The sequence below is a fragment of the Melozone crissalis genome, unplaced genomic scaffold (genome assembly GCF_028551555.1).
Source record: "Melozone crissalis strain CALT ecotype California unplaced genomic scaffold, PUWL_Pcris_2 ptg000027l_1, whole genome shotgun sequence".
Lineage (NCBI taxonomy): Eukaryota > Metazoa > Chordata > Aves > Passeriformes > Passerellidae > Melozone > Melozone crissalis.
In genome coordinates this window covers 18938880-18952198 of record NW_026535805.1, presented here as the reverse complement: position 1 = coordinate 18952198, position 13319 = coordinate 18938880, and the positions used below count along the sequence as shown (strand labels likewise).

Genomic DNA, 13319 nt, shown 5'->3' with positions numbered 1-13319 from the left:
GCTCTTTTAATCCCTAAGGCAAGAGCAGAGAAGCCGATGGATTTACAACAGGTAGAAATTATTCTTATCACCCTTTCCTCTGTGGAGGGTTCCTATGGATAAGTCATGACTAAATATTAAAAAATATGGGATTTAATGGGCAAGCCTTCTCTAAAAGCAAAGCAAACTCTGTTAACATAAACACAATGCTTCAAAAGCTTGCAAAGGGACAGAAGGCCTCCTCTTACCAGTTCCAACGACAGGGCATGGGAAGATTTCACAGTTATCACCCCAGCCAGCACCCAAGGTACAGCAGCATTCCTGTTTGGTTACATTGGACGTCAGCACGTTGTCACAGAAATTGGCATCATTCAGATTGTAGTAGCACTCCTTCTTTCCATCTTCCTGTTGATCAGCCTCTACTGGCATTTCTAAGGTAGAAAAGAAAACATAAACCACACAAGATGACACATGAAATTATTCACTTTTCCAGGAGGTCAAAAGAGCAGAGAAGAAAATGGTTAGGTACAAATTTTGGTTTAACTTTTTGATATTAGAAAGAACGATAGAAGTCAATGACTTTCCTTTGGCTTTTTCAGACCTGTTCTCCAACTTGACCATAAAAGGATTCCTCCAATTTGCACTTCCATCATTTTCAAGCAATGCATGAAGTACCTACTCTCATGTTCTGCTACTAATGGACATGGCCAGCTTTTGACATATGCTCTTCACATACGAATCCAAAAGCTCTTCACAGAGGTAAGCAAATATTACAACGTCATTTTTTGAGATAAAGGAGTGAAGGCATGAACTGAAAAACTCAATTTTCAAAAGAATGAGCATTTACCGCCCCTTTTAATTTCACTGTGAAAAAACACACTCCACATTTGAATACAATGCCCTTTATGATTTTTGCAAAAGTAACTTACTGACTCCACAGTAAGCAGAGGAATATAATACAGATGTCAAGTTAACTGACTCTGTGTTTTACTTTAAAATAGCAATCCAGCCAAGAAAGCAGATTTATTGCCTTAAGCACGGACTGGGTCCTCTCACAATATTTATATGGACTGAAGGCAAAATAGTCTGTCCCATAGATCCAATAAATACCCTATTACTATAATAGTCAAAGACCTTTCAAAAGCAAGGCACTCCTAAAATACACCAAGAAGCAATTTTGAAACAAAAACCTATTTAAAGCTTCTGTGTTTGCAGAACTCTGTTTACCTAACATTTCACTTCACAAAACTATCATCAAGGGCTCAGAAGTGGGAACTACCACATAAAATTGTTATTCACACTTGATCAATATGAAAAACTTTTCACAGGCATCAGTAAAGTCACCAAGCTCTAAAATTTCGTATGCTCACATTTATCAATCAAACCCAAAACTTTATTCAGGAATTTTAGATAGATAAATCTTGAGGCGACTAGCTCATTTCCTTTTTATCTAGGGAAATTCTTTGTGCTTAGTGCTTAACAAATGTTTAAGTCACAAAAAACCTATTAAAATTATTCCATGTTGACTGATTTCTCAGTCTTTGAGATCTCATTGTTTTTACCCAGGCTCTTGTACAATAAGGTAAGCATGAGACATTTCTCAAGAAACACAGCTATTGAGACAGGAATCAGAACCTCTACTTCATAGAGTGGCAGTGCATTTCAAGATGCTGCTGCAGCAAATGTTGGCTCCATGGTGCGGCAGGAAAACTGGAACAGAGCTGCTACCAGAGACACGATGAGATGACTTGCACAACTAGAGCACCACAATGAACAGCTGTAAACTCTTGAGAAGGAACAGGCAGAGAAAGAGAGGCTGTGGGGTAGCCCTGTGTGTTAGGGAGTGTCTCAGTTGTCTGGAGTTGAATGATGATGATGACAGGGTTGAGTGCTTATGGGCAAGAATCAGGGGAAAGGCCAACAAGGCAGGTATCATGGTGGGAGTCTGATGTAGACCACCCAGCCAGGATGGAGAGAAGAAATATTCTAAAAGCAGCTGGGATAAGTCTTGCAATCCCTGGCCCTTACTGCTATAGCAGACTTCAGCATACCAGATGTCTGATCAAAAATACAACACAGCAGCAAGGAAGCAGTCTAGGAGATTCCTGGAGTGTGTGGAAGAGAACTTCCTGACATGTCTGATGAGGAAGCCAACCAGGGGAGGTGTCCCAGAGGACTTGCTGTATGTGAACAGAGAAGGATGGGTGGGTGATGTGATGGTCAGAGGCCACGGTGGGAAAAGCAATCAGGAAATGATAGTGATTGTGACTCTTTGGGAGTGAGGAGGGGTGCTAGCAGATCTGCCACCTTGGACTTCCAGAGGGCAGACTTTCACCTCTTAGAGAGTCTCTCAACCAGTCTCCTAAAGGCAGCAGTCCTGAAGGGCAAAAGAGTCCAGGAGGGCTGGATGTACTTTAGGAAGAAAATCCTAAAGGAACAGGAGCAGGCCATCCCCATGTGCCGAAAGATGGGACAGGAGGGAAGATGAACAGCCTGTCTGAACAGAGAGCTTTGGCTGGAACTTGGGAAAAAAAAGTGAGCCACCTTTGAAACAAGAGGCAAGCAACTCTGGAGTGGGTTTTAAGATCTCACTTAAAAAGTGCTTTTGAGGTGGGAGCTTGAAAATAGTGATGTCTAACAAATGCTGAAGGAATTAAATGAACTCCAGCTCTTGCTGTTTCAATCCAATCACTGCCCACCCACATTTCCCAAAGCAGATGGAGCAAAGGAACTTTACTGGGTGTGCAAATACTAGATCCATTTGGAGAAAAGCAGATTTTAAAATGTCAGCATGGGTTGCCTATTATTGCACTTCAATAGTATGAACATGTATAATAGTTCTTTTGGTTTCTAATTAGACACAGACAATTGGATTTACTTCTATTTTCCTCAGAAAAGTGACTTCAATTTTGGGAGGCTAAGGGGTTGGCAGACACCTCCATTCAAATTTAGTATGATGTTGCCACCTACAAGGCTTTGCAGTTTTGCCAATATAACTAAATCATACATTAAAGGATACACCCAGCTGGCAGCTTATTTCAGCTTTGTTACTTTAGCCTGTGCTCAACCCTCATCTGATAATTACAATTTTCCATAATGTGTTGAATTTCATCAATTGAGGCGGTTTTGTGGTATCAGTTGCTATCCAATAGGAACTATATTAAGACTATCATGTCACAGAAATCCAGCTGAACTAAATCTGCCATTCCAAGGTGAGAGAGCAGTACTTCAGTCACCAATTTATACATTTTCCTTGGCCATTTGCCATCTGTCTAACTGAATTAAAGCCAAATCTTCATTGGAAGAGAAAGCATGGCTGTTTTCATGCTGCTTATCAGAGAAAGAACACCAGAAGCTGCCTTGGAAGGAAAGGGATATGGTCTCATCATGTCCTTGTTTATTCCCATTTTACATATCATGTGTTGGTTTCTCCTCCCATTATCTGTTCAGCAGCTTAAATGGCTGTTGTTTACACAGCTGTGAGTGAGGGTTAGTCAAGAAGGTGTCATGAATGTTTGCAAAGCAAATGAGACACAAACCGTTTTTTTCTTTTTAAACCAAGTCCAGTCTATGTCTACAAGCTTTTAATTTCTCTTTCATAGATTATTAACCATTTAGTAAACAGGCTGTTTCTGAAAGTGATTTCACTAGGTATGTTGACAAAATATGACAGAAAAGGAATACTTATTTTTTTTGTATTGTTGTTTCTGGTTTCTTTTGGTTAGAAAATGTAAAATATCTCTATATCTAAGGTAAAGGAAAATAATTTTACCCCATTTTTGATCTAACTGTTCTATTAACAGCCTATGAGAGGAATTCTGTGTAGTTGCTGCTGGATTGTATTCTGAAGTATTTCTTAGAAATAGATTTATATACCTTAGCATAACCTTAATCCTACAATATCTTTAGCATATGTTTGATGCAAAAACATGCATCAGTAATATGGGATTCAGTGGATAATATGGATTAGCATATGCTTAGACTTCAGCATACACTGAAATATTTGCCTAAATAGTGTTCTGTTAACAACTGTGATCTGAAGAAACCAAAACAGACAGGATCTCAAATACTGCAACTGTGTACCAACAATGCTTACAGATGCAATCAGAAAACGGGTTGCAACAATGAAAAATAGTCATTATAACTTCACGACTTCTAAAAACTCAGCAAATTATGACTCTGAGCAAACAGCTCGAGTAAGAATTTGAGTAACAATTCTCACTTTCAGAATCTGATTTTCAAGAAGACAGTAAAAGCATATTGGTATGTGCCCATTATCAGGGTGTACTTGTTTAGATTTCTCAACTGACTCCACACGTAACAAGCCAACACGTGCATGTACAGTGCATATAAATATACCTGCATATACACAATTCAGGGATTAGTGCAACTAATGCACACATAAAATTTACAGCTAAAACTTCGTCCACAGACAACTGAAATTCACTTAACAATAAGAAAGCCCATAATGTTTAGGAAATTTAGAATCTATACTCATGCACCAAATTTCTAGCCTTAAGGAACCTTATGGATCAAATTTATTAACTGTTATGTTACTTGGCAGCCTCAAATTTTTTGTGCTGGTGGTTGGTTAGATTACAGGGTGGATTGATTTTGTTTCAATATTAATCAATCTAGAAGGCACTTATGGTTTTGGACACCAAAACCATGATTTTGACTTATAAATCCCATCAATCACTGTTAAATATATTACCATAAATAGCTGGTTGTATTTCATGTAGCCAGGAGAAAGCAACATCTAAATTAGCCGTAGTTACCTAAGTGGGCCCAGGTACCTTAGTGGAGATCTCCATGGTGATGCTGTCCCTGATGCCCCCCAGGACAGGGCTGGCCCTCCTGGCTGCCAGACCACTGCTGAATTGCCATCAACCAGGACCCCCAGGTCTCTTTCTGTGGCACTGCTCTCCAGCATCTCATTCTCCAGCCAGTCCATACATCCAGGGCTGTCCCATCCCAGGTACAGAATCCAACACTTTCCCTTGCTGACTTCATACCATTGGTGATTGCCCAGCTCTCTGGTTTGTTGAGGTTCTCTCTGCCCTCAAGGGACTCAACAGCTCCTCCCAGTTCTGTATCCTCTGTGAACTCGCTCTGTATCCCTTCCAGTCCTGTGTCCAAGTCATTTATGAAGACGTTGAAGAGCACAGAGCTGAGAATGCAGCCCTGTGGAACCCCCCTAGTGACAGGTCCCCAGTCTGATGTCACCCCATTCACTGTAACCCTTTGTGCCTGGCCCGTGAGCCAGCTGGTCACCCATCTCATGATGTGTTTATCCAGCTGTGTGCTGGACATTTTGTCCCAAAAGATCCTGTGAGAGACAATATCAAAAGCTTTACTGATATTCAAAAATATTATATCAACTGGCTTCCCTTGATCAGCTAGGTGGGATACCTTGTCAGAAAAGGAAATCAGGTTTGATAGGCAGGACTTTCCCCTAATGAAGACATGCCAGCTGCGACCAATGACCATGTTGCTTTTCAGGTGTTTTTCAATAATTCCCAGATTAATCTTCTCCATAACTTTACCAGACACTGAAGTGAGACTGACAGACCTGTAGCTGGCAGGACCCTCCTCCTTGCCCTTTTTGAAAATCAGGACAATGTTTGCCCTTTTCCAGTCAGCTGGGATCTCTCCATACTCCAAAGACTGCTCAAAAATGATTGAGAGAGGCCTCACAATGACACAAAAGGCTCTTTGAGGATTCTTGGTTCAAACCCATTAGGTTGCAGAGGCTTACAGGGATCCAGATGGAGCAGCAGATCCTGCACAGGTTCAGGGTCAGTTTATCATTCTCACAGCCCTTCTCCAGCTCAGATCAACAAGACCCCCTTAGCTTGTGCTGAAGACAGAGGCAAAGAATACATTAAATATCTCTACCCTTCTATGTCCCTGTTTGTGAGGTGACCATCCTCATCCTGTAATGGGCCCATGCCATTTTTGTGCTGCCTTTCTCTATTAGTGTATTTAAACCCCTCTCCTTTTTATTGTCCCCCACAGTAATAGCCAGCATCAACTCCAACTGAGCTTTGGCCACACAAATTTTCTCCCAACAATGGTGAGCAGCATGTCTGTATTCTTCTCATGTTATCTGACCTTCCTTTCACTGGACATAAACCTTCTTTTTTTGTCTTAGTTCCAAAAGAAGACACCTGCTCAGCCAAGCTGGTCTTCTGCCTCACCTTCTTGACTTTCCATGTTTTGGAATTGCCTGCTCCTGTGCTCCTAGGCAGTGGAGCTTAAAAAGGAAGCAGCACCGAATGGACCCCCAACACCTCCAAGAGCATTTTCTCAGGGGACCTGGCTAATCAGCTCCCTGAGAAGCCTGAAGTCTGCTATTCTCATATCTTCAGAGCTGAAGCTGGTAGTTTCCTCTTGTCATGAGATTTTAAACCTGATTGCTTTGTCGTCTCTGTATGCAAGACAGACATCAATAACCACTTCAGTCACAAAACCCTCCTTGTTAATTAAGCAACAAATCAAAAAGGGCATCCTTCCTAGTTGGCTCCCTTAGTACGTATACCATGAAGTTAGCATCCTGTTTGAGCAATCTTCTGAATCTGTTTGTGCCAGCTGTTTGATGTTCCTGGTTAATATCTGGCAAGCTGAAGTCCGCCCAAAGGACAAGTGAAGTTGATTGGAGGTTTCCATTAGTTCCTCAAAGAAAAATTCATCATTGTCCTGGCTAGGTGGTTTAGAGTCCCACGATGACATCCATGTTATTTGTTTGTCCCTTTATCCTTACCCAGAGACTTTAAACCATACCATTGCCAAATGTAAGCTCTACACATTCCAGCCACCTCACTGCCTCACCTGGCTTGCCTGAAGAGCCTGTAAACATCCAGTATGGCACTCCAGGCATAGTTTCATCCTACCAGGTTTCTCTTATGCCAATGATGTATCTCTGCAAGCACTGGTATTGAAACATTTCAAGTTTCGGCATGCCACCCCAAATGATACTTGTTTTAATCCTCAGATATTCACTGTCCATCAGAGCTCCTGGATTCAATGTTATGAGACCTGTTAGTAGTATATTAGTCTATATGAGTAGTTCAAATGTGTACTACAACATGCCACAGTTAAAACCATAATTATACTTGAACTTATTATTATTTATTACTATTATTGATTATAACTTGAAATGCATAGAGATTGGCAGTTGCTAGAAATTAATCACAAATAGCTTTATATAGTTTGTTAAAAGAATAAATGAGAAGACTTTAATACAAAGCATGCATTTTTTTCTCCCTTAGGTACAAAGATGTATAGAACAGCAGATTTTCATCTCCTACAGAATAAAGCTCTTTCTTCCTTTATCTTTTCTTATTTCTGAAACATTTCCTACATGTTATGAATGGTAAGGCAGAGAAGAGGGGAATGAGACAACCAACCCTTGCACAATTTTTTTGCACTTTTTCGGGTTTTTTGACTGGAAAGTGACAATAGGGGCTTAAATTCCTGATACATACACTGGGAGGATTGTTTCAAGGCACAGCTAACAACAGACAAATTTCCAGCAAGTGGAATCTAAATAAAAGGAAGTCTTGAGAGCCCTAAGGGTAAGAAAAGCGTGAACAGCACTCCACAAATTTAATGGACTTTAACCGCATGTAAGAAAAGTCCCAAATTAAAGTAACATTTGAACAAATGTCACCTATTTGCACTTCATGCAAGGGGAACAAACACTTCTTTATGCACAAAAATAAAGAAAGAGAAATAAGCAGGAGCTGGGTGAGCCAGTCTGAACTATAGATATCTGTAACAGGATAACACAGATTAAGTTCTTCCTTTCTGCCTTTTAAGTTGTGCCTTCCATAAGCATGGTGCACACTAATGCTGACAGATGATGTCCATATGCACCACGGGAGCTCTGGAAGCACCATGCCTGACTTGAGTATGTGGCTTGTCAAAGCCAGAGAGGATGTGTGGCTATTCCAGCATTCTTTGCAGCAAGAATAGTTTATAAGAAGAACTAATAACAGTCTTTTCTCCTTTTACTTTGGAAGAAAAGAGGAGAGTAAGAACTCTATTCCAAGTACTGCCATTTTGCCTTACTCTAGTCCAAGACCATATGATGTAAAGTACTTGTCATTAGCTCCTTGTGGTTGCCTATGAGAGATCTGGATGACCTTATCAGAGAAGACACAAAGGCAAAGCATGTGCTTTGTTGGAGCCTGACGAAGCCTGGAGGGGAAGGAAAAACAGTTACTTTCCAGACTGAACACAGCAAAGCTGTGCTCACTGCTGACAGCATAATGGAATTAGTACTGACAGTAGAGTATCCATCTGTTGAAAGCACAATCGGTCATGCTGTGTTCTTCATCCCCTTCCTCCCCACAGTAATGTTAGCGTACGTCCTCAAATGTCCCTTAGATGTGAGTTCTTTTTACATGACTCAGGTCCTGTGCTAAGTTTTTAGTTCTGGTTTCATCAGCTAGCTGAACTCTCCTGAGTACTGCCTCCTCACAGGCCCAAAATATTCATCCATCAGCTGTTAATGATATTTCACAGACAACTTCTTGAGTGCTGCTGAGTGCTACATTCAGTGATCTAAGTATTTGTGACAATTAGGTCATGGATATTTCAACCCTCTTTACAAGTCTGAAAGATCACGAGTGATAGGAGAAAATAGCCAAAGCCTGGAAGCTGTAAAGAGAGCATCCTGGCCAAAAAGCCAGTTCCTCTAAGGCTTTCCAGAAGCTACATCAGCCTGCAGTGTAAGAAAACAAGGAAAAACCACCAAGATTTGCCTTCTGAAAAAAGCTATGCAAGTAAATCCTGTCAGTTCTTATACTCAGTTCATCCTCCTGTGGGTTTGCTCCTTTCTCCAAACTGGATCAGTGTAGAAATGTGAAGGCAGCTTTAAGAGTTCTAAACTAATTTTCGATTAGTGTATTTCCAACACCCAAAGCACTTTATAAGAAAAGCTCAAAAATCCAGTACAATGGACTAGTAGGAATGGACTAAAGGAGTAAAGCAGGCAAGGACACTTCAAGAGAGAGTGACAACAGAGGTAGTTTGACACCAATGTAGTGGTTTGGGTTTTTGCTTTCCCAACAACCTTCTCTTAGGACTCATATTAAATCTAGACAACGCTAATAAGATAAGACTATTGTGCTGATTTTGGCTGGTACAGAGCTCTTCACAGCGGCTGGTATGGACTTGGTTTTTGGATTTGTGCTGTGCACAGGGTTGATAACATAGGGTTTTTGTTACTGCTGAGCAGTAACACAGAGTCAAAGCCTTTCCTGCTTTTTGTTCTGCCACACTGGTGCTGAAGTTGGGGGTGCATGGGAGGATGGGAGGAGACAGAGCCAGGACAGGTGACCCAAACTGACCAAAAGGATATTCCAGACTGAATGACATCATGCTCAGGATATAAAATGAGGAGAAGGAAGAAGAGAGGGGATGTTTGGAGTAATGGCTTTTGTCTTCCCACATCACTGTGATGTGTGATGGGGCCCTGCTCTCCTGGAGATGGCTCAACACCTGCTGGCTCATGGGAAGCAGTCAATTAATTCCTTTATTTGCTTTGCATGTGTGTGTGGCTTTTGCTTTCCCAATTGATTTGTCTTTATCTCAACCTGTGAGAGAGCTTTCTAGGGGAGTAAGTCACTGCTTGGGGCTTGGTTGCCATCTGGGTGGAAGCCACAACTAAATATAACTCCTGGTTTTAATAATATGCTCCCTTAAACACTGTCCAAGCATACTAATGGGTGTTTGTAAAAGTTTGGACAAAACCCAAAATCACTCAGGCCATAGACTTGATTCCATATCAGATTTCATTCATATAGTACAGTCAGCAAGACTATTTACTCTTACCTGCAGTAACTGTTCAATATTACTGCCAAGTATGTTGATGTATAACATTTAAAAGGTGCTTCTGCTACATTTTCCCTGCTAATGATTCACTGATAACATATTCTGTCCTAGAAAACCTCCTCTCATGCACACACTTTCAAGACAATGACAAAGTTTTCAATTTTTCTGCTGTAGTTAAAGCAACACCAATACTGCAACCAGCTTTGCCTTTCCAATGGTTCAGCATGCAGTTGAAATCAAGCCAAGCAGGCAAGAATCCACTGGTGCTTTACCTGGTGAGGTGCGGAAGCGACACTGTCCAGTCATTGGATCGTACTCCTGGTTTTCATCGGAGCACAGACACAGGAAAGAACCGTCAACATTTTCACAGAGGGCTTCGCCACATACTCCACTCAACATTTCACATTCATTCACATCTGGGGAAAGAATCCAAAACAGAAATCAATTGAGACCCCCTACCAACTGATCTTTTATCTGCTGTATCTGGGCCAATACTGTCTGCCAGATTACAGATGTGATCTCTGGGGAAGGATTAAAAACTCACTAATACCTAAGTGGATTCATAAACAACTAGTAAATCCTTTGAAATAAAGACCCCTGAAAGTTTATAGACTATTAGTGTTGATTAGGTGCTGATTGTAGACCAGAACACAGTTTTTTTGATGTTTCTCATTGTTAAATACTTGCTTTTCTGTGTATTCTCTTATTGGGATTTAAGACTCAGAGTAATTAAATTTGTTTTCTTATCTTTATTATCAAACTTTCACTAAACTCAAGGAGCAAAATGCACAGGCTTTGGTGAGATTCAGACTGCCTAACAAAAAAGAGAATTCATTTTTCTTCCCAAAATACCATTTTTCTTGTAAACAACCACCAAACAGAGAATTCCCCAGCCCCGTTGCCACCATATGTCTATGCATGGACTCACAGGCTGTTCTGGGATCCACAGAAGTTGTGCCCAGGTCACCCAGGGACCCCCACTGAACACTGCAAAATTCCTCCCTCCAAAAAATTCCACATATTTTTAACTTAGATTCCATATACCTGCTAACTAGCCAGCTTGAAATGGTTTTTTGACTGATAGAATTGTCTGTTGTTTAAACAAGGACCAAGTACTACCAAGATAATTGAACTTTATTTTCTTTTTAGTTGCTAACGTTGACATTTGAAAATCTACTTCTAATGAGAGAATCACATTAGTAGATAGAAATTATGCTGATTAGTATCAGAAATAGTAATTTCTGCATCACAGTTCAGAAATTCCTATAACTGAGTGTGGTCAAACTTGTGAAGCAGTATTTCATCCTTTTTACCTCTTGCCTATCAAAATCTGGTTATCTGAATAAATGTTGATTTTTGTGTGTTTTTATATAAATATGAATTTTAACTTAAGAGTTTGCTCACATTTAAAAAACGCATTCAGATTTTTCTTTATCTTTTTACTGGCTTCCTGTCACAGGAAATAAGTCTTCTTTGGAGAACATTGCCTAGTCAGGAACTAGTGACTTGATTTTTCCTTAAATTGTTTTGGATGATAACTGGCTTCAAAATTTAAAAGAGTATTTTATACTATGCAGTATTATAAAAGAAAAAAAACCCAAGCAAATGCAGTATTTTGTGGTTCAGAATTACTTCAGTAGGAGCTCAAAATTAAATTTAGTTTCACACCATCCTTTACTTTCCCCTTTTATTTTTTACTTTCTTTGCTTCATTTGTTTTCATCCATGAAAAGTCGCTGTATGACAAAATATACCTTGCTATGCAGCAAAGTGTCAAATGGCATAAAGAATTTTGTAACAAAACTACTTAATATATTAGAAAAGGCATACAATCACTCTGTAAAACTTCTAATTCCTCCTCTCTGTTACCAGTAAATGTGTTTCATCCTGAGTCTGGCTTGAAGAAATTGCTTAATGAATACCTCTCCTTGATCTGGTATTAATTTTATATTACAAACTTGTGCTGCCTAAGTTTTCCAGCCATCACTATTAACAACAGATCTGGAAACCTATTAGTCACAAAAGAAATGTGCACAATTTACACATCTACAAAAATCCCACATCATTTCAAGGTGATAGGTGTCTTTCCTGGAGCTGGAAGCTAATGTCAAAATCTGTTTAAACACCATATGCCTTGGGAGGTGCCATCTAATTCAGCCTGGCTGTGCCACATTCCAGATGTTATTTCCTGCAGGGGGTAGTGCAGGGTTCTGGTTACTCAGCTAACAGACTAAACAGATGTAGCACTTAAATAGGCTAAGATATTAAATTCATGCTATTATATTTGTGAATGGTTCTGACTTGCACAAACAAGGAGATTTATTGGGTTTTTTAACATAAATAAAATAAGTGGTTCAGCTTATTTGCTGTTGCCTTCTGTTTGCCCTAATAAAAGGTATTCATTAAACAGATAAAAAGTAAACTTTCCATCTGGCACAAAGTTCAGTGAGTAAAGAAGAGCTCAACCCTATTTTACTAGTAAGTGGCATAACTTTAATAAAAAAATGTCAGAAAGCAAAAATGTGAAAAGTGTCTTGTTGGAATGCCATTTTTGGTCCCTTGAAGCTTGCAGCAGTGACTGCTAGCACCCATGAGCTCACCTGTGCACCCTTGCCCATCCTGTGTGTCCTGGTAGCCCTGGTAGCAGAGGCAGCGGTAGGAGCCATCCATGTTCTCACAGAAGCCGTGAGTGCCGCACACCGTGCCGTTCACACACTCGTCCACATCTGCAGGGAGAATTGCAGCATCAGACAGGCTGTGTGACAGCCAAAGGCACACATTCACTGAGTGCAGAACACCCATAGATGGGCCACTTTGCAAACAGATGCAGCTACGCCTCGACACATTGGGAAGGAACACAAGGACAAGACACATAAATTAATGGAAGCACACACAATTTAAGACATTCTTTCAGTGTTAGCTTTGCAGTAAGTGTGTCAGCAATAGGCAACTGCCTCCACCCATCTGTTTCACTAAACTTGCCAACTACAGCATGATGTTACATACCACAGACTAAGGCATAGTTTAAATAATTTCTCTGACTGACTTATAGATTCTACCAGTGCACTATTACACAGTCAACAACACGAGTGAAACTGAACTCACTGGGCCTACAAAAAGACTTCAAGGGTATAGCTACTTTCCCTGTGCAGAATTGCTGCATAGATTTCATTCTGGCTCTCAGCACAGATCACAGTTTCATAGTGTTAGTGGTAAATATCTGTGGACTGAGCCTTCTGTCTTAAGTCCTGTAAATCTACACATACAATTCATCTTGCTCAGGTGCACAAAGTAATTCAAATGCCAGAATGTTTTCTCTGCTGGCCTTTTCATTTGTAGTTCCAGTTTTTTGCCTTACAAGTAAGTCATTTGCACATGTAAGTCTGTTCTTTGACTCAGCTGCCCATCAAATTACAATGAAGCAGAGCTGCTTGTGGCAGACTGTGGTTTATTTTTTTAAGTGTGTTATAAGTGCTAGGAATGCATTATTTTTATCACCAC

At 40.3% G+C, this 13319-nt stretch overlaps 1 protein-coding gene across 1 annotated transcript in view; it reads right to left on the bottom strand.

Moving 5' to 3' along the window:
• LTBP1 (latent transforming growth factor beta binding protein 1) overlaps positions 1 to 13319 on the bottom strand; it is a 187314-nt gene that overhangs the window by 23313 nt on the left and 150682 nt on the right. Inside the window, exons 24-26 of the mRNA XM_054279239.1 lie at positions 12419 to 12544; positions 10092 to 10235; positions 228 to 410 (exon numbers count right to left, since the gene is read on the bottom strand). Of these exons, the coding sequence (XP_054135214.1) occupies positions 228 to 410; positions 10092 to 10235; positions 12419 to 12544 (453 nt within the window). The remainder of the gene's footprint in view (positions 1 to 227; positions 411 to 10091; positions 10236 to 12418; positions 12545 to 13319) is intronic.